This window comes from Gavia stellata, chromosome 23 (genome assembly GCF_030936135.1).
Source record: "Gavia stellata isolate bGavSte3 chromosome 23, bGavSte3.hap2, whole genome shotgun sequence".
NCBI lineage: Eukaryota > Metazoa > Chordata > Aves > Gaviiformes > Gaviidae > Gavia > Gavia stellata.
In genome coordinates, this window is record NC_082616.1 from 6086734 (window position 1) to 6113244 (window position 26511).

Genomic DNA, 26511 nt, shown 5'->3' on the forward strand with positions numbered 1-26511 from the left:
TGTTCCATATGGATCATTGTCACCAGAAGGCTGGGTCTCAAAGAATAAAACTGTCAGGTTCTATGCACCAGGTTGACTGCCATAATAATTATGTTTTCCCCAAAACACCATACCTAGGCATCCATTAGACACTGGGGGATTCTTAATGATTGTGTGTAGTCCCCAGGAAAAGAAAAAAGGAAATTGAAATCATGAAAATCAGAAGTTTCCTATAATGAATATACTATTGACACAAACTGAGGTTATTTCACAAATCTCTTCAGTTACTGGCAATGATATCCTTTACTTTAAGTATGTGGTTTCTTTTCTGTTACAACACATTTCAGATCTTACAGGCTCAAGTTTCTGAAACGTAAACCGAAAATGGCTACATGGGGAGTTCACAGCTTACTGAGCTATAGAGACGAAACTTAAATTAAAAATAGTTGTGACACTTGTATGTCTAGAAGGTGCTAAAATGAAGGTCACAGCCTCTTGCAATGTGACAAAACCACAAGAAAGTGTAATCTTCACATAACACAAACTATAAATAGCAACCAAGCCAAAAAAACTTTAGTTCTTATTGCTGTGTGTCTGCAGAATCCTTCTTTAGATTCATTATTGATTTCTACTGAAGTTTCAAGAAAAAGTATATACCTGGTTGTGAGGCAATAGATAAGGACTAAGAGTAAAATTTCCAAGACTCTCCAGAAGGTTTAGGAAATATAAGACACCTTCAGAATAACTTCCATGTGCTATTGCACTTGCCAGAGATTTAGAATTTAACAGCTCAGGAACTCTGAGAAGTTTGCTCCCTGCAAACAGTATTAACTGCTGCTTGTTCTCTTCTGCTACTTGAGGTTTGTATGAAGATTGGGTCCTTTCACCATACTTTTCACAAGCACCAGAAAATGGCTTTTGTTTTGTTAATCAACTGTCATCTAATTACTGACTAAAAATGTCAAGATCCTCTCTGTACAAATTCATGACAGCATACTACAGGCAAATACCAACAAAGGTATGAAAAGACAGGATCTTCACCTTCCCGACTGGCATGATTTTTTCAGTCAAGCACAGGTGAAGCTCCAACGTATTCACCTTATGATTATTTGATGCTGAAAGTATTTATTAAGTCCTGCAATGCCAACTATGACACTAATACTATGAAAATACAGATGTGACTGCCAAGCACATTAGAAATATAGAAAACGTTGTTAACAATGTTAACAATCTGTTAAGAAAACAATATCCTTATTATATAATCTTCAGACTAACAACTTTACTCTGATGCTAAAATGATACTTTTGGATGCAACACAGGAGGTTGGAAGGATGCAGAAGACTTACTCATAAATAACACTCAGGAAGAAAAGAAGTTGGCAAAAGTCTAGAGACAGCAGTGGCAGGGATCCAAACTAGAATAAAGATGAACTTGGAAGGCGCACATTTCATTGTCTTAGTTTTGTAAGTTTGTATGCAGATATTTATATTCATTCAAGAAGTCTCTTAGCCTGGTATGTCAGGATATGAATTTCTAGCCCCGCATACACTACAAGCAATGTGCATTCTGGCATCAATGAATGTTTATTTGCAACTATTAAGTAAACTGTCTACTGTGTGCAATTTTCACAAAACGTCTAGATCAGCACACGTTTTCATCTGGTATTAATTTAGTTCAGCAAGTAGAACTGCACACTGCAGAATGGTCACACTATAGTGTTTGTCAAAAGAAAAGCCAACATACATCTCTTTACAGTGCAGAAGCTTAGAGTCACGCACACAGACTCAGGACAAATGCTAGTAGTAAACCATGAAAATGCAATGTGATGGCGGGGACAAAAGTCTAAGAAAACACTACTTTGAACTGTAGGTTTCAGAAATTGCAATATAAACCATAACAGATACTATCTAATACCAACTAAAGCACTTAAATCAAACAGTACACGGGAGATAAAAAAAATTGCATAGTAAACTCTTCTCCCCAGTAACTTTACATCTGTACATTGCAAGCAATAGCAAGAAACCCTAGAAAGAAAAAGGAATACGTATGCCTGATACAGCTGTTACTCTGTTTGCCATTACTCCCAGAAAATTCAAAGTGGACTCAACTCAACATAAGTAGGAAGACATGAGGGCAAAGATGGAGCTTAATAATTTCAAATTATTAGAGACAAAACAATGAAGTCCACTACCCAGGGAGATACTTACAAACACCAGAAGGTATTTCCTAACCTTACAGAAATTACAGAGTAGAAAGCCAGGCATGTTGAAACAGACAAAAGAACTGGATGAAACGCCTAGGTTACAGCAATCCTGCCAGTTCATGGCGTCAAGTTGCAGCAAGTGTTTGCTATTATTACCAAAGTTTATAGTAAGCTACAAGATTCCCACTGCCTGGCCACATCAGAATATCTCCTGATCATTCAAATCCTATGGCTTTGGCTTGAAGAATGAACAAGCAAACAAAAAAGATGATGATGAAGTGGTATCACTTCAAAGATTGTTAGTTTCTGCACATCACTAGCGATGATCTACTAATACAGGAAATTTCTTCCAGAAGTGGTTTAGCATTTAGAAATTTATTCTATGTATCTCATATACATTTTTGATAAGAAACTGATATTTGTTGGGATCAAGGCTGTAACTGAATGGAAAGATACTTCAGATGATCTAACCAGACTGTTAGTGATTTTGCCCAGTATGGATTCTGAGCTAAAATCTACATGAAGCAATCACCAACTCAATTTCCCACATAGTGACTTTGCAAAGAACACCAGAAAATATTTTAACTAGCATCAAATTGCTCTCCCTGCAAAATTCCCTTGTGAAGAAAACGCTATAGGTGAACATACAGACCTTATGCACTAACTTGCATAACTGAATCATCACTGGATCCCAGAGCTCTTCCCATTATATAGTACAACAGCTTCAAACAGGGCCAGGATTTTGCACAGGTGACAAAAGAAAACAGTTTAATAATGAGACACATATCCCCTGTCAGAATGGATGTGTCCTTGGACCTTCCTGGATCACGCCAAATACATCACAAGCTTCAATCTTACTGTGTTAAAACTTCAGAAGGAGTCTCAGGCCATCATTAGTTCCCGAGATGACGGCACCAGTTTTGATGAAGACTTCTGGAAGGCATAATACATCAGGTCCCTTGTTAAAGGTTCGCAAATATAATTTACAGCATTCGCACTTCCTGACTGAAAGTTGCATTTCATTAGAATAATTTGCACATTATTCTAATTATTCTGAGAGTTATGTACAGGTTAAGTCGAAACCGTGTGCCCTCCAAGATAGTCCTGTCATTGCAAGGAGTAACGTGTTGTATTTCAGAAAAGTGATGACAGAGAAAATCATTGCCAATTCTGTTAACGCAATCAGAGTCTTAGCTGGATTTATGCTATCTCTTCCAAGGTAATTAACTACTTTTAAATGATAGTTAAATACAGATCTCTTGGCATACCATGGACGGAGAGGAAAGAGACAGATATGAAATACCATAATAAAAAAATAACCAGTTTAATGATGGGGAAAGCAGAATTTCTCAAGAACAGCTGGGAAAGAGGAAATCGGGATTTGTGTTGCTAGTTTTACAGGTAGGGGAATTAAAAACTCAGCAGGAGGAAGACCATCTGTGTAGACAAGGTCCTTCTCTGAGCTAGAATAGGACTTAAGCATCAAAAAAGAACCCTAGGGAAAAATAACCATTCAGAATGAACTCACTTATTGTATAGCACATAGGTTTTTAGGACAGAAGAATTTGAGGAAGATGAGGGAGACAGCCATCCTACAAATGTGCCAATAGTCTCACAGCACATCACAGTGGGAATAAAGTTGAGAAAATGAATAGCTTGACACCTTCAAACACAAGAGAAGCTGTCTTAAGCAAGAAGACAGGAATTGATTTAAACAATAGTTAGGCAACTTGGCAGTAGCGCCCATGGCATAATTAAAGTTAGATGGACTATACCAAAGCCAGCATCAGAACTGGCATACGGGATCAAATCAGCGCACCATTTAATTTAACAACATGATGCTGCAACCCACCTATCCTCAACTTATCTTGCGAGAATCCCAGAACGTTTACGGAGTAACCTGTATTCACCAACTTGTGCCCTAATGCAGAAAAGCTATATATTTTAATAGATGACAACCAATTACTTTAGATTTTTTTTTTTTCCACCTAAAACTCTACAGAAACAGTAAGATCCTTCTCTAGCTATTTTTTGTTTGGAAAATATCAAGAAAAGGTGGTTTCAATCTGTTACGGTTAAGTAATGCCCACCTCTATACCTATGAGGAACTCGCAGGTGGACTCCTCCAGGATCCCAGAGGTGGTACAACAGTTCTGCAAGAGGCTGTTTCTTCCCACTGATTTCAATTTCTGCCTTGCACAATTGGAAAAGGTGATCTGGGCCTTGATGACTTCTTAATGTCTATTTAACTGTAATGATATTCATTAACAATTATTAAGTTGGCTAATTCAATCTTAGAGCTCAAAAGAAAATATTTGTATTCTACTTCAATTGCTTGAAGATTAATTAAAAAAAAATCTAGAAATAATTTATTACATGATTTTATTTTTTTAGTATATCATACATTAAAATACTCTTTATAAGTAGTTCCAGTAATTATGTAAGTCATAACACTGAAGATGAGAATGGCTGGCTTTCTCTCATCTGAACCTTATGTAACTATCAGGTTTTCACAAATCACCTTTAAATAAATGCTCTCCTCAGGTTTTAGAGCAGTCTAGATATAGACAAAAAGGAAAGTCCTCACCCCACCAGGTACTAATTTTCATCAGTAGATCCACACCTAGCTAAAGGCAAACACCTAGAGGCTGTGGTTCTTGGCTGAAAAGACAAGGATTAGGAAGAAGCAGCACACCAGAAATTCAAGAGACAGAAATCAGGTGCAAGAATACTGAGGGAAAGGGGTGACTGAAGCCTGTTTTTTTTGTTCAGTGAAGAGAGACATCTTTTCCAATGCATAGCAAGAAGCAAAAAGTAAGTTGAATTAGCCTTTGGATTTGAACAATTTTAACCTGTTTTCTAAGAAAGCAATGGCTTATGCCCTCGTGTTATCCCTCTGTCTGCAAGTACCCCTCTAGTAGCTTTTGAGCTCATAGACCAATTTCAATCAAATCTGATGGAAGAATAGAGGTCTTCAAGACACGAACTTTCCTGAAAGCTTCAGGAAAATCTGACCTTGATAGTGCAAGGAGATCCAAATCCATGTGCTGAAGGGAAGACAGCAATAACTTGGCTCTTTAGCCATTCTTGGAGTGAATTACACAAGCACAAGTGTAATGATCCACAAGCCAGCATCTACATAGCCCTGAACAAGGTTCAGCACATTCTCTCTCTTGCCTATCCAGAAAGTGAGGATGTGGCAGGCAAGCTGGGATGTTCTGGGGTGGTAGAAGATGCTGGACACAAACCAAGACAAAATCAGGCTTCATTAGACCCATTGCTCATGGAAAAAACAGTTGTGGACATTTTGCAAGCCTTTGTCTTACTTCCAATATTATTTCTTCCCATATTGCTGTGGGGAAAATTAAAAAAACAATACTCAAAACATTGCTGGCACCTTGGAAGTAGTTTAAGTAGACATTAGGGTATCTTAACTCAAAGTTTTCATTTATACTGATCATAAAATGGTAGAAATCAAGGGACTTAGGAAAAGCAGGAAATGGAACAGCAGAATAACAGATTTCAGGAGAGTACAACTGTACTCAGAAATAGCAGGCAACTCTATAGGAAGCAATATTAAAGCTAAAAGGAGTTAGAAAAAACCCAGCCATCTCTTAAGACAATAATGTTAAGGGCAAAAGGACAAACCACTCCAGTGCTACTAAGCAGTACGCAGGTCTTGGCTGAAGTACTCCATCCAGCTTTGGACAATGCTTTTTGAGAAAGAAGAGATGAACCAAATGGAGAGAGCTGGGAAGAGATGCATAAAGTCTGGTCAAATAAGTTATGAGGAAAAAATGAAAGAATTTGAATTGTCTAGTCTAAAGAGAAGACAAAACCCTAATGACTGGCAGCCTAAGAGTCTTCAAACATGTAAAAGGTAACTGCAAGAGGAAGAGAATAATCTATGCTCTGGAAAGCATCAAAGTGCTTAAATCACAGCCAAGGTGATCTAAATCAGACATTAGAAGGAACTTTCTACTGATAAAAGCATTTAAACATGAAGCTAGAGCAATGGAGGTGTTTAAGATGGGTATAAACAAACCTCTGTCAGGAACATTTTGTATATAGTCAAAGCTAATATTGTCTAGCAAAAGATATCAGAAATCAGTGCTGTCAGTCTCTTAACAAAATCCCAAAACAGAGCGGCACAGATTATGGGCTAAGAGGTTCCAGAATAGTCTTCAACATATTCTAGCGTAAAACTAGCCCTAGATAAAACTGAGTCTGCTTTGTTATATAGAAATGGACTAGATGACATCTCAAAATACTTTTAAGCCTTGTTACCTATTTTTTCCCAACTGCCATATGTTCAGAAACCTCACCACGACAAGAAATGTGGAACAGAAAAGACCGTGCACTCCGAAAATAGCTGATATGCATTTTGCACAGAGTGAAATGCAAGCAGATAGAGAGAACCTCTAAACCATGGATGCTGGAAGAAGGAAGTAGATATATAGAGTTTTTGTTTAAAATTAAAATAAAATTAACGTGACTCTGGCTTTTGGCAACTGTCCGTATTTGGAGAACTTAAATCTGTTCAGCGCACTTTACAAATCAGTGCATAAAGTTCTGGCTAACAAAGACTGTATAGACTTTTTTTTTTTCTTTTGTGGCCATGCAAAACCCTCTGTTATATCTATCTTATTAACATTTTTATGTAGCAGCATTCCAGTATACCAATCCTCTGAGAGATATGATGATGTTTCTCTGACTTTTCCATTAGAATAACACTTCTGTTCACACATCCGTGCCTGTGCTCCTAAATTTGGGAAGTACCGAGATAGACCAACAGTAGTTGGCAAAGCAAAGACTAGGCAGGACCATCTAGAAGGGATGTGCTGAAGCTCTGAACAACCATACACTCTCCTGAGTTACCTGACACATTTCAGGATTGACGGAAGACGCCTATACACCAATCTTATTTCTCAAATATGACCATTGTCAACAGAACCCAAAAGAAAGGCTCACTCTCTCTCAGAAAGGAACATAGTTTTAAAGCCCATTAAAATGCAACGATTTTAAAGTACTAGTAAAACATATAGTCTCATATTTCTGAAAAAAAAGTTGTTTAAAGTTATACAAGATAAGCAAGTCACAGTAAAACTTCACGTAGAACATAAAAAAAACCTTTTTCAGAGGACCTCATGTTTCACCTCTACCCTTCCACATCTGCAAAAAAGAAGAAAACATTACAAACCTGAACATAAGATTAATGTTGTGTACTTCTATAATGGCTGCTACAAATATATTTGTGCAATAAGGCAAATAACAAGCAAGACAAAAGGTGCAGGTGTCTCTCTCGACTGCAGTGGAGAGAGGTCTCAAGTTTGTTCTGATAACTTTAGTTCATCCAGTAACTACTCTAAGAGGGTGAACTACATACTTACATCCTACCACCTAGCAAAGAAAAATATAATTTACTTCTGAGGAACGTCCGCATGTGCAAAGTAATATGACCTCACTAGTATGTCCCATGGCACAAATCAGTTGATAAAGAATTAAAAAAGCTCAGTTACAGTGGGGATAAAAAACCCCAAAACTACCTGAAGTGTCATGCACGCAAATTCCTCACAAAAATCTGTCTATGGAGACACTCCTGTAGGTAAATATTTAGATGTTTCAGACATAATGCTTCAACAGTGAATTCTGAAACAATACTAATATACTCTGATAACTCCTTGTTTTACATTCTTTCCCATTCCACAGGGAAGGAAGGTCTGCACTCCCCTCATTCTCATATAGGAAATTAATCATCCTAAACTGAATTAAGAAATTTTATGTGCCCATGATGACAGCTAGCTCCCTTATGGACTAATGGAATAACTTTAGCCTGTGGAAAAAATCAGTTGATACAAAATCAAGAATGACAAGAGGGACATGCAGAATAGCCATCGTAATTCAAGAATATCCCCCTTTGCGGACGAAATTCATACAAGATAGTATGGTTGTCTCTTCCCCACCCCCCCCTTTTTTCTTCATTTTCATGGATCAAAGATACTGCCTTAGAGCATAGCAGCTGCTGGAAGCTAAAAAGTAGAGTAAAACACTATTTGCAGCTCCTACATCTTAATTTTTTTCTGCATTCTGCTCAGGAGGAAGGAAGTGGAAGCTCTTAGAACAAAACTCAGGTAGAGCTGCCCAACAGCAGGGACTCGTGAGGCAGAATCCATGGTCTATCAGTGGGGGAATATGTCTAAGGCACTGTGAGCTCCAAAGAAAGCACAACTCAGGAAATGCAGCTACGGGCACCAGCACAAGGCCCTAGAGAAACTTCTAAAAAAGATGGATCTTGCTTCCAGAAAAACAGAACTGTCAGCTGCAAAGGCTAAACTATGTAATTAGTTTGAGTTACCTGTCTAAGTAATTGCTTGAATTATGGGAGGACCTGATGTTTCCAACGATGTCTTTTACTCTTCTCTTTAACCAGCAGTGCTTCCACTCCAGGCTGGCAGGAGTTCACACATAATGCCCTCCGCTGACAAGCTACACTCCTTATTTTGCAGTAAGTCAGTCCATGTGGCAGGTGATTTCTGCAATGCCTGAAGGCAAGCTCTTGCCTCAGTGACATGCAGGGGTTCCTGGCTCACAGCTTGTACAGGAGCTGGCAGGTTGACCAACTGCTTCCTAACGCTGAGTTTTACAAAAGCAAGATACCTTGGCAGTACCTTCCCTCTGCAAGAGGTAGTGGCTCTGAAATCAGACTCAATCAGAGCAGTGGTCTGGCTTCCCTACATCCACACAGAAAGAGATGGCAGTTCATATCCCCATCCAGTCTAGAGGCTAATCCCTGAAGTGTACTATAAGCTCTAGCTTGAAGTCAAGTTAAAAGAGAAATAAATGAGAGGTTTTTCCTTTTGGATGAAAGGAGGGTTAAGGCAGTTCAGACTAAGCTAAGTGCTCGGTATAGCCATGTGCATTGGAGCTGTTGTGTGGAAATGATATAGAAACGTACAGTGAAAGGCACCGGCTTCCCTGAGGGACCTTGAAAGGTACCAACAAAAAGTTATACGCATTTCAGAAGAGTCGGAGAAAAGCGTGCAGAGAGATTATATTCACTTCATGTCAAATACTCCAAAACTTATATTCTATGTTCAAGTAGTTTACTTACAGGTTTGCCTTACCAATTACATTGCTGCTTCATTCTCACAGAATCACTATAAGCCAAAGCATGGGAGTAAAATCCAGTATCCTCTGTTATTTGCTAATGAACAAAACAGACAAGAAGTTTTTTTTTGGAAGAAAAAAACCCCTGAACAATGGAAGAGTATCCAAAACTGGGATTCTACCATAGGCACATTGCCCCAAAAGGTAGGCTTGGCTACATCTATCCACTGTATGCCAAAATTGCTTGAGGACAGCCAAGTAGTAAGATTGAGTTCTACACCATGCCTAGAGAACTGATAACACAACTGTCAGTGCAGTAGTAAGTGAAGATATACAAGAAGGTATAGAAAATAAAAATATAATTATGCTTAAGGTTCACTTATGCCTTGACTGGAAAGGAATGTCAAATCTGTAAAGTACTCTCACTCAGGTGCACCATACCATGTAGATTATTTGCATTAAAACAGCAGATAACCTCTGGGGGAGTATATTCATGCCAAGAATGGAAAATATTTGACATGGGCATTCCTGTGTTGCCAGAGATTCTGTGGGAGCCATTCCAAAAATGTGACTGCTTAGTTTGCAAAGCAGAGCTGAATTGTTTTGAAATTCCATATATGTCCCTGTGTCTCTGTAGTGAATGAGAGCCAAGTGTTACCAACTTTTTCTTGTGTTACAAACCTCAGTAGAATAATGTGGAAGGCTTGCATTCCTACACAAAAAACTGCAGCTCTAGCCTCAATTCCTAGGATCCATCTCAGTCCCACCCAACCCTCAAATCTGCTTCTGGTATCTTAAGAGACATACTGCAGAGGAGACCACAAAATACTACAGCCCAAGTTTGGATTTGGAAAGAAAATTGTAAAATGTAAGTATATTCTTGAAGAATGTATGACAAAATGGATTAAAGCACTCTTACTAGCCAAGGTGAATAGAACAAGAGCGTTGCAAAAAGTTACAAAAACGGTTACGCTAGAATTCTCCTAATGGGAGTATGGGGAAAAGCTGGCAGTAGCAGCCATGGCAAACACTGCTGCTTTTGTTTTAACGAAACGTTCAGTCAACACGTAAGTATTTCATTTCAGAGTACTATGTGTAAGTCAATACACATGCTGGCTGTGAAATGAGTCATGTTTCTGTGGCTATCCTCTTGCCAGTCCTATTTCTTTGCTATTTGCAAAAAAAGGAAGGAAAAAAAAAAAATTCCTTCCTTTGAGATTGCAGCTGCTTACAGATCTACACCTTCCTCTCCTTGCGCCATTCCTTCCCCTCGATGCCTTGCCTTTATTCTGGCTGAGATCACCTGCCACAGACTCAACCCATCCACCTTTCACCTTCTCTTGGCTTTCCCTCTCCAGCCTCTAGCTATGCCAGCACCCCCAGTGAGCTCGGCACTCCCCTGACCTAGTTCTCACAGTGCATTATGCTCCCTCGGGCAGCTCCACCTCACTCCACCTGAGCACTACCACACTGCTGAATGCAGCTTGCTCCTCTGGACAACCAAGCAAGCCAGACTCTCCGGTTCAACCACTGCTTTATCTCACTCTCCCATTTCCACCCTGACTGGCCAATTGTCACTTGTGAGAGAGCTCCTTGTCCCTTCCATCCAACTAATACAGATTTTACTGACCTTGACTTGAAAGCAAGAAGGAGTTACAAAAGTACAACTATGATTTCCTGTCCCTGATATTGCAACTTGAATAATTAGAAATTGTGAGAGGCAGGTATGTCTTATTCACAAGTATGCTTTTCTCACAACAGATGTGAAAGTGGGACCTAAACCAAACCGTTTATTTATAATTGTAACCTGCTTGGCTTATGACATACATGGCTTTGTATCTAGCTAATGAGCAATCTGAATATGCAAAACTAACTGATGTTAGATAGATTAGATATTATATAGATTAGATACTATGCAGCTCAAGAATTAATTTTCCTATTCCAAAAGTGACCAGTATCCATAGGTTAGGACCTATTTCTGGCAGCTTTAGGGACATGCTTCCCTTCCAGTGTCTTGCATGTGTGTGCAGCTTTGATTTTTTTTTTTCCCAATTTTATTCTCTTTTCAAAACACAGAATATTTCAAAGACCTGGCAATGTTCTTACCTATACAATTGTTAAAAGAGTGTTGTCTATGAGCTCTGCTAATTCTTATGTGTTGAACAATATGGGCAGAAAAACACCCCCAAAATCACAAACTCCTGTTCAGTTTTGCAGTGATCTGCCAGAACATGTGAATAGGTAAAGCGCAGGTGTGTCTGCTTGCTTTAACCATGTCTAAATGAGGCTAATAAAGAAACAAGACTCCAGCCGTTGTTTCAAGTTAAGAAAAAAGTTCTTTGTCCAAGAGCATAGAAAGTAATAGTGGTTCACTTGCCTCTACCACGAGTTTCAAGAAATTGTGCCAGAAGATTTTCATCAGACTTGGCAACTTGGTCATCATGATCTCATAAGTAAAGCTGTTTCCTATTCCAAGAAGGTATAATTGGCAAATATGATTGCCTACACACGATCGATGCCCATCTCTGCTGAAATATGGCATTGTAAACCCCGTGCGAGTCCCGTGGAAAACGGCTGGCATTTTTGGCCACACAGCTAAGTGGGCACGTAGCGCAGCCAAGAATGCAACACACGGTGCAATGGTGACTAAATGTAAGCCTAAAGCCAGGAAGATGTACGGGGCTGGAAAAAAGGAAGATAGGAATAAGCAGCAAACAGTGAAATCTGCAAACAAATTATTGTCAGTCAACCATGGTGGTTACTTACTGAGAAGTGTCAGGGTGTGGAGGTATTTTGATTAGCTTCCCCAGCAAAACATCACTCAAACTAACAAGAAAACTAGAGAACCCTCAAACTGTCCTCTGCCAGTCTTTTAGACTACATTTTTAAGGCAGAAGCCTTTCTTGTATACCTGGTTAAAAGCTCTTTAACAGGCTTTCCACACTATTCAAGTTATTCTATGGGTAGCCCTGAAAAACACAATATTCTAATTATGATTGCCTAAATCTCAAGGAAGAAGTAGTCAAAGCTCTCTAAAATGCCTAACCATCAACCTTCAGCCCAAGCTTACAGAAACTACCTGTCACAGCGTGAGAGGTTTGCACCCATTCCATTTCTGTCTTTATGCTGATGTCTCGAAATACAGCTCCCACTAGAATGCTGTTGCTGAGTAGGTGAGATACTTCATTGGCAGGAGGTGAACTGGAATCATGCAGCCTTTGTGAAATGGGTAAACACCAGCCAGATGACAATGACAAGTTTGAAACTGCTCACCTTTGGACCAGTCTCCTCTAAAGGCGAAGAACTGATGTATGACTGAATTAGAATTGAATCTGTAAAACAATAAGTATAATATTTAACTTGAACTCAAGTTTCATCTGCAGATAGATGGGTAGAGGAGAAATGTCCCATAAGAAATGAGACCAAGATACACTTCTATCCTGACTTACTAGCAGCAGCTAGAACAGGAGTTGACAGGAGGTCAACTGCTTTACACAATACTGATAACAAATCACCGATATTTGAAAAAGTGGGAACTTTGATGAAAACCCCTGTGAATGAAGGTATATTTAATAGATACTGCTCCTATGTGTACCAAGTATTTTACAAGAAGAGGACAGAAAATAAAATCTTTATCTCAGAAAGTTTACAGACTAAATAAATTCCAGAGAAATGCAATGATAAGATATGCACCATGCAGAAATGAGTTAGAACAGAAGTAAACAGAGCACTGTGAACTCTGGCAATAATGAATTCTGGGCTTCTACGTGTGTCTCATGTTGACTGATTTTGGTGTAAAATAAAGCAATGCACTGACAGAAACTTCCTTCTTATTTGGGACGTAGACCAAATCTCCTTTTTACTGCAGATTCTCCAGTGTAGTGGAGGAATGAGTTCACACTGCAGCTTCTCTTTCAAAAGGGAACATGCAGGGCCTTTCTCCTGTGCGCAGCTGCCTACTTTAAGGAAAGAGTGGATGATATGCCTTTGTCAAATCTGACCGAAAATGGTTGACTAGTTCACAAGTTGTTAGGGAGTTGACAGATAGTATCACTAAATAAGTCTTGTTTCTATAGGAAATGAGGCCAAAACCAACCGAGATTGTACCATGCTGAAAGAACAAACTATGTAGGCGGGTTTTTCTTCCCCTCATACAACACTCCCCTTCCCCAACCACATACATTTTTTGACACCTATAAAGCGTTAAGCAGGGAATAAAAATAAGCATGCCTACCTGATGTTTTACAACTGTGCATATCAAATCAAGTTTTGTTTCCTGTAAATGTTAACATCTTCATAACAAAATCACAGGATTACAACACTTTATTTCTCATCAGGTACATACTGAAACAGCCAAAAAAGCCAAAGTCTCTGATAATAATACTGACAAAATCAAGTAAAAACATGCTTCACTTCACTTACATAAACCCAAGTAATTCTCAGCCCACATGTGAGACAAGTTTTCAAAAGGTCTCCAGTTATACTGAATCACAGATATAAAAAACTACTAATAGTACCTTATCTCTGAAAATTTTAAAGTATTTTCCACCTATTGATCAGTAAAGCTGATTTTTACCTTCTGATTTGCTGGATTTAATTATGTCGTGCCGAAAGCATAAAGAACTTCACGCCAACATTTTCAAAAGCATCAATTAATTGATACTTCGGTTTGGGGGTGAAATGGAAGCTGACAGAGCTCCATTTTTGATCTGTCATGCTTGGTAATGCCATCTTGTTCATTGCTAGCAGAGAGTCTGCTGACTTTCACTCTTGCGAAACCTCCAGAGGTGGATCTCTAATGCAAAAGCCACAGTGACTTCTTTACCAAATCAAAGAGGTGATGACAGAACTTCCTTTATATAGTAAGACAATAAAGAGAAGAGATTTCTCTTATCACAATAGAAATTTAGGAAGAGCCAAGATGCCAATGAAGTGCAGAGAAAAGCTTGTTGGAAACAGACAGGTGAACCTGTGTGCTTGGGAAGACATTGTACACTGAGGGAGACGGAAGGATCTTGTAGACATTACTTTATGCTGAAAAATGCTGCTGTAACAAGTCCTCTGCTAGGTTTCTACACTGAACACCAATGCCCAAGGGCCAGGACTTCGGGGACAACCTGCTCCGCTGTCCGTCCTTACAATAGGTGTACGAAAAAAGGACAACATCCTTGCAGCCCTTCTTGATCCTGTATATCTCTGGTTAAAGACAGTCATCTTTTGCAGAATTTTATTTCTTTAGCTTTCACTAGTGAGCAAGAGATGTGAGGAGGCCAATTAATTCCTTTTCAGGGATGCAATAAATTACGCCTCTCCTGGGACAAAATCTTTAACCCAAGGTGAAACTGAATTTTATTAAAGCTACTCCTCAGTTCCCAAAGCACATGTCTCCTGTCTCAGGACACAAACTTACTCATAATTATTTTTCCAAGTCTTACTAATGCACACAGAATACCCAACATTTCACGCCACGGCACGTTAACATACCAGTTCCAGCAATATACAACTGAAAATAAAGACAGACTACAGAATTGATAGAACATGTGCAGATTTTAAGAACAAGCAATTAGACTTAGCATATATCAACAGCATACTTGTCCCAGAATGAAAATCAAAAATGTTAACTTTTTTCTTTAAAAGGTGTAGATTTTGGCAAATGCTCATTCTTGTTTTGGAATCTGTACTTGTTCCTGCTTGGTTATGGGTAAAAATTAGATTTTAGAAACAGAGGTTCCGAGTTCAACTTGAAGAGACACTGTTAAGATATGTGTGGAAAGCCAGAAATTACTCACAGGCAAGTTCCACCCATGTGGGATTCTTCCTAGATTATTTGATGAAGTAATTTTGTATTTCTTAACCTGGGATGAAACTGGACTGTACACACACAGAAAGCAGAATCTACTTTGTAACACCCTTTATATATTCACCCACAGATGCACCAATCCAATACTTAAAGGCTTATAAAAATCTCACTATTGGTTCTTTTATAACCTAAAGCAAGCCAAAAGAAACCGAGGATGACGGCCCATAGGTGAAGGACGATTGTGATTAGAAGAGAGGAAAAGGGGTGGAGATTGCATCAAAACAGTTTGAACAGGGTTTGTTTCCTTTGTGGTCAAAACAAAACAACAACAAACCAAGAAGATTTCCCCCTTTGGGATTAACACACCCTGGTACCTGCTAGAACCCCCCAAACAATCTTACCACCCCATATACAAACAAAAAAGCTGTTTATATAACAATGATGTAAGGGAAAAATTGCACAGGAGAGCAATGCCTTATACAAAGAAGATAGGACATCAAGAGACATGCAGACACAAATTTTTGTGCCAGAGACAAAGTAAAATGTTCCCTTTGAGCATGCCTGATGTTCCCAGCTGGAAGTTCAAAAGCTCGAACTCATTAACTCACATGAATATGTTCTTAAAAAGCTGGGAAAACACATTGGTTTTTCAAATGCTTTCTTGGACCATGAAATGCCTTCAACAGAAGCTCGCTCGCTTTGAATTGTTTCATTTTTGCTGTTGGTATGTGTGTAGCACCTGAAACTTTGAGGCTGATCAGCAGGTGGCCCAAGTAGGAGATATATTTCATCAGATCATGGGGTTGGGATTCTTTCAGGGAACAGCTGACAATGAGATACAATGTGACAAGCACAGGTGGTCTTAAATTTATTTTTCAAGTTTTATTCCCTGGCCTCCGAGGTTCCCATCTAAATCACTACAGTCACTGACACATGGCTGCTAGGAGTGGGGGGAAACATCTGTATCCTGCCCTCTCCAGGCCCTGGCTTGGGTGATCTTTACAGATCTCCCCCACAACAGTGGAACAAACACCTGATCGCCCCTACCCTTACCCTCAGGAAGTGCAACCTGGGGACCACAGAGGGAGAAATGTTCCTTTCAGAAGACAAACACAAAGTTTTGTGGAGACACAAGGAATGGACAGGAGATTGAAAGACAGGGACAGACTGAGGCACTTTCTTGCAGAACAGCCCCAAGAAGCTCAAGACATACAAATGGCTGCTGTGATTCCATGTGTATGCTGACAGCTTTGCGACTGTGAGAAGATTAGCCAGGTTGAAGTCTCAGATAGCTATATGTGAGTCACAGAGAGGGATGTATGGCAGCTCTTCAGACCACAGGAATCATCAGCACTGACAGGGAAGCAGAAACTTGAACGGAAGTTCCTGAAGGAAGCAGAGTGCAGCATGATGTCAGCTGAAATGGCTACGAGTCTCAGCTCCTCATCACAAATTTGTCTTTCCATATTCCTGTTGCTAAGTGAATAAATCCTCACTTCTTGGTAGGCTGAGGGGGAAACCCAGATTTTTTTGGAAGAGGGGGAAACAACAGAGCACATGCCAAAGCTTATGCTTGGCCAAATGAATGAAGGAAAGGATACAGCTGAATAATTTCCAAAAAGACTAAGATGATCAGAAGAACAGACAAGGCTTTGCTGTATTACATCTACACTGGATGTTCTCCTAGAAATTCAGAATCCTTTGGGAGGGAGAAAGTCACCTGGCCAGAACAGGTTAAACATTACTTCGTGCTGAAGACATGGGTGCACATAGATGGTACATGCCCTGGAAATTCAGCTCTTTACCTCACAGTTTTATACTAAAGGTATCTCGCTGAATGCTCTAGCTATCTGGCTGAATTAATATATCCTAAAGTGCGAAACACTCCAGCTCCTCTTCAGTCTGGCACACAATACTGCTGGTTCCTGCTGCCTGCCCTTCTCCTTAAATGTCGTTTTTCTTCCCAATTCAACATCTATCCCACAATGACAACTCTCTCAGACAATAGTCACCAAAACTTCTGGCTTGGTTGCTTTCTAAAAGTGTTTTCTGTGGAAAAATTAGCTGCCAGGAATGGCAGAAATTCTCTGGCTGAGCCACTGGTCATTGCAGGGAAATTTAATTTCCTGTTTTGCTGGTTAATGCAACAGTCCTAGCCACAATGAAAGTTAATTTTCTTTAAAAAGAAATTAAAAAATAATAATCCATGAGAGAGTTCATATGTCTGCTGGCAGCAGAAACAGACCTGCATATCATGATAAATTAAGGGCTCTTTATGGTTGTCTAGTACCCTATAAAACAGGTTTTGAACCACCAGGGCACTCTTGCAAACAGCGAGCTGTGAGAGGCAGCATCATGTTAACCATTATTCTGGTGAAAAGTCAGGTTTTATAGAGACTGTGGGAAACTAACGGAAGATTGGCGAGGAGGATTATAAAGGCGCTCAAGTGATCTGCAGCTGAGATGTAGAAAAACACATATATTATACCAATTGTTGTTTAGCCTTGTGTGTTGGACAAGTAGAACATCTGTGTTTCGATAACATAGGCCTGTGATAGACCTCGAGGCACCCTATCGATCATGCTTGAGATTCCTGCCCTGCTGTGGAAAAGATCACAGTGGTAAACTACGTCTGTGTGAATCCCTGAAATACAGGCGACAACAGCAGGTTCGGTGATCCTCTAGCATGGACCGAGCTCTGCAGTGCCTGCGTCCCTGCTTGTGTGCCTCTGCCCGGGTGCTGCTTCAGGGATCCCCCGGTTGGTGAGGTAACGAAAATAAGTTTAGTCTTTGCATTTCATTTGTGGTTTTGCGGTTGTTCCTGCATCCTGCCTGTACCAGCTCACACAAAGACCCAGGCAGTCCCTAAGCAGCCATTATCTTATCATTCTTCCCATTGTATTCATGAACTTGCTTTTGCAATGGAACGCAGCCAGCTATGTCCCTCTCTGACATAGCAGGTAGAAAATGCGTACTACCTTACTTGCTTCTGAAAGCTAGACTGCCACTTACAGCTTGCGAAGGTAATTAATTCTCATGCTGAAGGGACATAAGTAGACAGGCAATAGTACTAGCCACTTCATGGCTTTCTTTTATTGATTACCTCTACTGAGCAAGAATAAGCTGCTTTCTAGGTAATTACCCACAGAAGCCCCACTGGGGTTCTGCATCAATTCTGTCCATTTTTAGATCACTGCAGCTGAGACTCACCAGAGAAATGCTGCCTCCTTACACTAAAGGATCACAGACTCACTTAGGCTGGATGGGGCCTCAGTTGGTCTCTGGTTGATCCTCATGTTCAAAGGCAGGTCAACACCAAATTCCCAGCAGGGTGCTCGGGGTTTTGCCCAGCTGGGTCCTGAAAGCCTCCATGATGGAAGCTCCAGAGCAACATGTCCCAGTGCTGTTATGTACATCTTGATTCCCGCCCCCCCCCCCCCCATATATGAAACCTCTCCAGCCTCCAGAGAAAGTATGAACCATTAGCCACTACCCTTTGAGCCCAATAATCCAGCCAGTTATTAACCCATATAGTAGTCTACCCATTGAGACCATAAGGTCCCAAGTAGCATATGAGGACAGTATTGCTAAAGTCAAGGTAGATGGCATCCATCATTCTCCCCTCATTCACAAATCTAGTCACTTTGTCATAGAAAACAATCAGTCAGCCAAACATCATTTATCTTTGGTACATCCATGCTTGCTATACCCAGTCACCTTCCTCTCTATGGTCCCAGAAACAACCTTTGCTAGAAATTATCTGTCTTTTGAAGAGAGGTGGAACATTTGCCTTTCTTAAGTTATCAGGGATCTTCTTTGATATCCATGACCTTTAAAAGATGATAGTGTGTGATATCACTATGACATCAACCAGCACACTTGGATGCTTCCCTTCTGGTCCCATGCACTTGTATGGGTTGACATTTCTCAAGAGATCCATGACTCAGTCTTCTTCCACTACTAGCAGTTTGACGACACAGAGGCTTGGAAGACTTTGCTGGTGAAAACTGAGGCAAAGAAAGCATGGAGTAGCTCAGCCTTCCCTGCATCTGCAGTTGCTAAGTCACCCACCCCATTCAGCAATCAGCCACATTTTCCATGTTTATTCATTTACTACTAATGTATCTGTAAAAGCTCTTCTTGCTTCCCTTGATGTCCCTTGCATATGTCAACTCCAGGTGAGCTTTGGCTTTCCTAACACCATCCCTACATGCCCCTGCAATGTTTCAAAATTCCTCTTTCATAGCCCATTCTGGCTTCTACCTCTTGTATACTGCTTTTTTTCACTGGGGCTCAACCATGGGCTATCTGGTTAGCTAAGTCAGCCTCCTGATACATTTACTTTTTTTTTCACGAGTACAAGGGTTAGCTGTTCTTGTGCTAAGAGGAGGTTGTCCTTAAAAGACCTGACATCCTAGGTATTTCAAGCAAATCAATACATGCTATTTTTGTCAGGGCTTAAAATTCCAAAATTTAATTACCTGAATTTAGAGTTTTCCAGGTGTTAACAGGGTAGTGGCTCCAGCCCTGCTGGAAACTTACTTGTTGTGCTATGTGAAAAATCTCTAGCCTTACATGTAAAGTCTCATCAACACACTTAAAGTGCTGCTGGAAGAGTCATTGACTGTTACATGTGCCTACACACCGGTCACATCTCAGTTTGCAGCAAGAAGTCTTCAACATTTCCTGCTTCCAATGCATTGAGCTCATCACATAGCAGAGTAGATGACAGAAACAAGGGTGTGGATCTGAGACCTGTGATAATTAGCTGAGAGTGCTGGTGCAAAGCAGTGAATTTCTGGGGCTTGAAACCAAGGAGAAGAGAAGACAGGAACTGAGGATGAGGAGGTCATGTCTGTGGTGCAGCTGAAGCAACAGGTGTAGTAATTGGTAGAGAACTCTGACTGGAAATCAATTCTCAGTATCTTCCTGTTGTCACTACAGCTATGAAACCCAGAAGGCTTATGGGGATTGCACTTTCCACTAATACATGCACAAAAGGCTTAGGTGCTGCAGGTGAAACAGGCTGGGGCCAACAAAGTCCCCTTTCAGTTTGGTTTTACCCAAAGCAACACCAAAAAATGAAGATATTTCAGAAAAGAATGATTCTGTTGGTAGATCATTACGGTTGCACAGCTGAGGCTGCAAACATCTGGAAAGGCTGTAGTCTGATCAGCCTTAACCCTCCCTCCTTTCTCTTCTCTGATTAATAAGCTTTATTGCATGACTCTAATTGTGGGAATTAGCTTATTTTTTCCTGCAGGACTCATTAACATTTATATTGAGTTTGCATCCAGAATGCCCCAGTTACACTAACTACTGCAAAAGCACATGAAGTAAGTACTATGTATATATGTGAGAGGACAGAGCATGAAGAAATTACAGGGGGCATTTACAACATACAAGAAAATGATTCCTATGAGAACAGTTGCATGGCATATTCCTTTCATGACTCTCTTTTTAAACAATCAGTGTTTTCTTTAAGATCTTCATTGGGGAGTAAATTACATTGTAGTGCAGAAAGGAGAGGAGGAAAAGCAGGGGAGAGAAAAGCGTGGAAGGGACTGAGATTGGCTGCTGGAGTATTGAATCAATAGCAGAGTAGAACAGTTAGGGAGAGGTCCAGATTTCACAGGACAGAGGGTAAATATAATCAGCTTCCAAATTTTAGAGCCTGTGAATGCCGGAGGCTATCACATTTTCGAGCTATCAAACAGGTGGGACAGACGTTACTGGGTTTGGTCTCATCCCAGGCTCTTTCTTGCTTTCAGAAAGAAGCTTGAAAGCCCTGGAAAAGGCTTAGTCTTGCTCACTGCAAGCTTCTTATAAGCTACTGCCATTCTCAATGCAGAACAGGAAAAAATGAATTTGCAAATAGCTTTATATTGTCTTGGAGGCTCTCTAAGGCATCCAAGAAAATGATCTATTGAAGAAATAAAATTGTTGCACGTGTACTGTAGGAAAAAAATGTTTCCACTGGACAAACGTATTTATTGTTTTAAAAATCCAATGCCCCCTACAATTGACACCCGATCAACAGCAATGTAACAGCAAAAGAAACCATCTCTAGGAAAATACCTTCTCCTGGCTACTACAGTTACATAAATAAATAGGTTAGCTATTGAACTGTGCTTTGGATAAAGGCAAGTCCAGGCTACACGTTCTAGAAGAACACAAAGCATCTGACTGTTATAAGCACTAATGAAATGGAAGACATGGCCCACGACCCACCTCCCAAGGCTTAGATCTTTCTGCGGCCCCACTTCCAATGAATGGAAGGATGCAGCATGGTTGTGGGGATGTGGTTAGGCCTGGTGTCCATTACTACATGAGAGTCTGTGCTATCAGCTAGAATTGAGTGAGTCAGACTTAAAATAATCACAGAAGCTATTCAAACAAGCAGTCCCATCCCAAAGTGGTATATCTCTTACCCAAAAACAACAGCTTCTTTTCTGGTAGGATGCTGCACTGCTTCTTTATCACTCAGCTACCTCCTTTCCTGTCCTCTGTATGCCACAGATTGCTAGAAGCAAAGAGAGCCTCCCTACTCACCCACATTTGATCATCCCTAGTTACCTTCCCCAACCCATTAAACAAAATCCTTTCTTCAGAAACCTGGGGGTTTTGCTGTATCAGAATTGCTTCTCTATTTCTATCATGCACAGACAGACACACAAAATGTTCTTACATCATTAAGTTGCAAAACACATTGTTCCTGAGCCAGTGTTTTCAAAAACAGTGTTTCCAAAGCCAGCATTTTCTGAAGCCAGTGCTTCCTGTGGGCTCCCTAGAAAAAAAAGGTTTATGGAGCTGATTTCTGCAAAGCCTGATGTTCCAGTCAGTCAGTTGTGTGCAACTATTGCTACATATTCTGGGCTTAGAAGTCTTCACTGTGCCATGCCCTCACTGCAGCCTTTGCACCACCAGTTGCCTCTCTCAAACCAGAGCACATCTCCCTCCTCCCCTCCTTGCAAAGTAACACAGCTTTAACTAATCCCAAGCATTTCAGAACTGCCACAAGTCTCAAGTGCTAGAACCAGCATCATCACTCACGTCCCCTGAATATCTTAGCATTATATTTCCCCTCCTATGTAAGGTGTTTAATGGTGAATTAATTTGCTGAATAGGCAGTAAAGTACACACATGTGTGTGTGTCAGACTGTTAGGGGAAATCGGGGAAAGGTGGAGAAAGAGCAAAAGAGGAGGAAGGGAGGAGGGTGACTGGAATCACGACAAAAACAGGTCTGGTTCCTGCACAGGCTTCCTTGTGCATCCAGCTGCCGTATTCTCTGCTCCTCAGATCCCAGCTGTAAAGTGGGAAGCACACCTCAGCAAGGTGTTGCAAATATAAACGCACTGGAAGACTGTGTGAAGTCGCACACTTACAGCAGTAAGCCATGTAAACAGATCAGGTAGGAAGGAACAGTATCTGTTTCTGTAAAATAGGATAAAGCGTAAGTACCGAACAGGGTGAGGCAGCTGGGGCGGGGAAACAGACCAGACAGGAATGGGGAGATTCCTGCCAGGAATGAGATTCCTGTTTCATACAGGACTCTTGTCTGTTATTGTTTCCTTCTTTCCCAATCTGTGTTTGAAGCAGGAAGAGAGGGGAAACGGTATGTAATTCGGAACACAGTGCTAGACCTGGACTTACCAAATCTGCCTTTGATAAGCCTCCTGAACTTTCTAAGGCTTCACTTCCTCACCACTTCCTCACCCATGGATGGTATTTACCAGTGGTTCAGTGCTTCTTTCACACGTCACACAGCAGGGTAAACCCCCTTCTCCTCCAACCATACAGTACTTGTAAGACTTCACTAACCTAGCAGGTACATCTACTAACATTTCCTTCATTTCTTTGCCACCCCTTTCAGGCCAGTCTTTATTTCGTTTTTGCTCACCTTCAGTAATATTCTACTTTATTTCTCTAGCCATGTCTTTCTTATTAAGGAGGAAACCCTAACTAATCCTCTCCTCCCCAAAACTGCTCATTTACAGCAGGTTAACAATAATCAAATGGCAAGGCTTAGTCCTTGAAATTTGCAACTCAAACTGAAAGCAAAGATTTCAGACATCATTGTGGCAAATAGCTAATATATAAAATGATGAGGAGATATATGTGATATAGAAAAGGATGCTAGATTAGGTTTCTGGAAGCAAATCCCAAGAAAGGCCTTTTCAATGATTGCATAAGCTTTTTTGCTTTCCTCATCCTACACAAGCCAATGATTGGGAAACACCCATACCAAGGGAGACACCTAAAGCCAGACAATCATTAAGCATGACACTGGGCGTGCCTTCATTAGAGTGCTAGGTGCGTGAGAGCCCCATTTATAGAAAGATATAAGATAGCAGTTTATTTGTAAAATAGGGGAGCCCTCGTCACAGTTGCTGTCTAAAGCTTTCAATAGGGATGGTCAGCTGAGCACTCAGGCTCCAAAAGCAACCTTCGCCATCCCTGTCTCACCATCACGCCGCGCTGTAAAGCCATCCTTTTTCTAGTCACTACAAGACTTTCTACTAATGATCACATCAAGATCCAGAATTAGGACGCTCCAAGACAGACAGTACGTTCACAGTCAGAACAGGTATCACAGGCAGACAACATTTAAGATTTGGGCACTTTTGGCAAAAGCATGCCTTCGGTTTTCTGGTTCATTCTTTAGGATGCTACATGCCAACAGTTCCACAAAATGTTCACATAAATGAGAAGCACTGGTTTCAAAGAGAACAGCTTAAGAAAGCAGTAAGTAAACTGACTTGGATTTTAAGCAATGCAAGGCTGGAGAGCAGGCATCAGTAAAGCGCAGGCATCAGTTAAACCAACCTTGCAGTAATGTAAACATCAAGAAAAGACAGCTTCCCCTGCCTACATTTTTTTGCTATACCTATACAGCAATAAATCACACTTTAAAAACCACTCCACACACTAAGTTGATAAAACAGCTTTCCACTAGTGATTAATACATCGCAAAGTCAACTCCACCATCGGTTAAGCTTTAGAATGAAACTACCACATTCCAGTGTGCATGTGTTTGTTGTGTTTGATAGAGGCTAGTTAGTCCATGGGACCAACAGTATGTTGCATGAGCATTCACAACTTTCACTGCAGTTCAGGATGATAGGAAAAAAAAAGCAGTCTCAGGTCCCAAGATTATAAAACTTAACACAAAAACCTAATTCATACAACCTGTTCAATGGAGACTAAGACCGCCGTAAAACTAGCTTAATAAGCAATGTTGCAACTACCTATTTGTTTTCAATATTGAGGCAACTAGGGTAAACAATTAAACCTTACCTTCATTCCTTTAGTTACTCCATTTTTCTTACAGATTCCACTTTTTAAGAGGTTATTCTGTTTCTGATGATGATGATGTAGATGTCCATTGCAGACAGCACTGGGATTAGCCATCTGTTTAAATTAGTCAGATTCTCAGTTCTTAAGGGTGTCTTGGGTCTTTCTACTGTAAAAAAGACAGTGGGACGAGCAGATAAAGTTCTTGGTTAAGGCCTGAAAGGTATCCAACTGGTCTGTCAGGATTTTCCAGGATGAGAGGAGGAACTATCTTTTGCAATATCTTAGAAACTTAAAACTGTTTCTTTCATACACCTTCAGCCCCAGCAAGCCAGAACGCGAAATACATAGCAGGAGGTGTGCTCTTAAAATCGCTGAAAAATACTGCTCATTGCTGGCTATTGTATGAACACAGCTTCTGTGAGTCAACAAGACTGCTGCAGCTATCAAGAAGTGGGTGGATTCAGAGGCGGAGACACTTAAAGATATATTACCTCTTAAATATCTCCCAGTCAGGAACATTACATTTTTTTTTCTCCTGATTACACTCAACGTAGAGCTACGTTACTCTGTTTAGAGTAGAGTAATAAAATGTTTTGACAATTTAAACAGAGTAATCCTTAAAATTACATGGTTCATCTTGCTTAGAGTATATTGACTGAAAGAAGTAGTATTTCGCTGAGTAGAACAGAACGTTTTTTTCCTTTTTTTTAAATCTCTTCTTATATAGGTAACATGATAAGACACAACATTAACCCTGCAAGGAAATGGAAAGCATTTTAGTATTAAAATGAAATTTTATCTAGAGCTAGAAACAACGTATTTGGCCCTATCCTACAGATGCATGCACAGGTGTTTACTAGAGTGAACTGTCCCTTTAAACTCAGTTTGGCCAGTTATGGGATAAATGGCATGCTATTATAATTAATGAGAAATGGACTTTTATAAAGTTGATTAATTTAGTTTTAAAACAAGTCAGGCTTTAATCACATGTGAAACTACTAAGCAGGACTAACATACATCCTTGCTTTTAAGACAAGAGTTTATCGATTGTGGAAATACTCACATATATTGTCTTTGCTGAACCAAATTCTCATGTTTCAGGTTTTGGTGGCAAAATGTAGAAGTACAAGCATCTCTGGCAGCATTTGATAGAATCCCTTCCTCCCAAAATAATTAAAATTAGTTTGGAGACAGATTAAAGGAAAACTGTATTATAATATCCATTTTGGAAAACAGTAAAGGCTGGGATATGAAAGGCTGGGAGAATAAAAATACTTGGAGTGTTTTAATTCGCAAAAATTACTATGCCATCTTGGCAATGAAATGTAAGTGATACACAGAAAAAAGCAGCATGGAACTTGAGTATGTGGAATGCAGGAGATTAGATGTTAAATGAACCACTGTGAAAATATACAGGGAAACACATTGCATTGGTTTTGAAAACTTGTCTTGCAACAAATGCATTGCTAAAATGTATTTTCTCCTTTGAAGTGATTTGCAAAGTGAGATATCTTCAATGTGTTGGAAAAGTTTTGGTCCCTACCTAAGAGAGACGTGAACTGAACTGTCTTTAAGAGACATACCTGTGCATTTTCCCGCTGCATTTCACCTCATTTCATAACACCCAGTGGTCTGCAGAGACTTCCATTAAGATCTGTAGAAACCCCCCATGATACACTATAGAGTAGCACAACTGAAAAAGCAGTCCATCTCTAACTAGGTTTGATTTTTACATCCTTGGAAAGAAGCCTTTTACTTACATATTCCAATTAATAAGACAGTAGTAGTTTTGGTTAAGAAAATATCCCCTTAACTGACTAAAGTGACACAGAAACACCAAAATGCTTTGCTTCACAATTACACCGGAATCACCATCAGAACTCAGATTTCCTAGGTTTTGTCTTTTTGGTGTTTTTCCTAGGCAAGAATGCCTCATTTCTGTATGAATCAGTCTTTTTTAGGCTTCATTAAGACATCTGTAAGGATAACTCAATTACACATTAAGTGTGACTATGTAGTGATAAGATAAATCGTTGGTCATGATAAGTGGCTAGGAGTCCATATTTTCAAGGAAAAGACTGAGATGAGGACAAGCCAGAAGTAGGCAGAAAGAATGGTCAGTAA

At 40.1% G+C, this 26511-nt stretch overlaps 1 protein-coding gene across 1 annotated transcript in view; it reads right to left on the reverse strand.

Annotated features, from left to right (window-relative positions):
* SPTLC3 (serine palmitoyltransferase long chain base subunit 3) overlaps positions 1 to 24501 on the reverse strand; it is an 85087-nt gene extending 60586 nt beyond the window's left edge. The window contains exon 1 of the mRNA XM_059828586.1: positions 24388 to 24501. Coding sequence (XP_059684569.1) covers positions 24388 to 24501 — 114 coding nt within the window. The remainder of the gene's footprint in view (positions 1 to 24387) is intronic.
* Positions 24502 to 26511: the final 2010 nt, after the last annotated feature.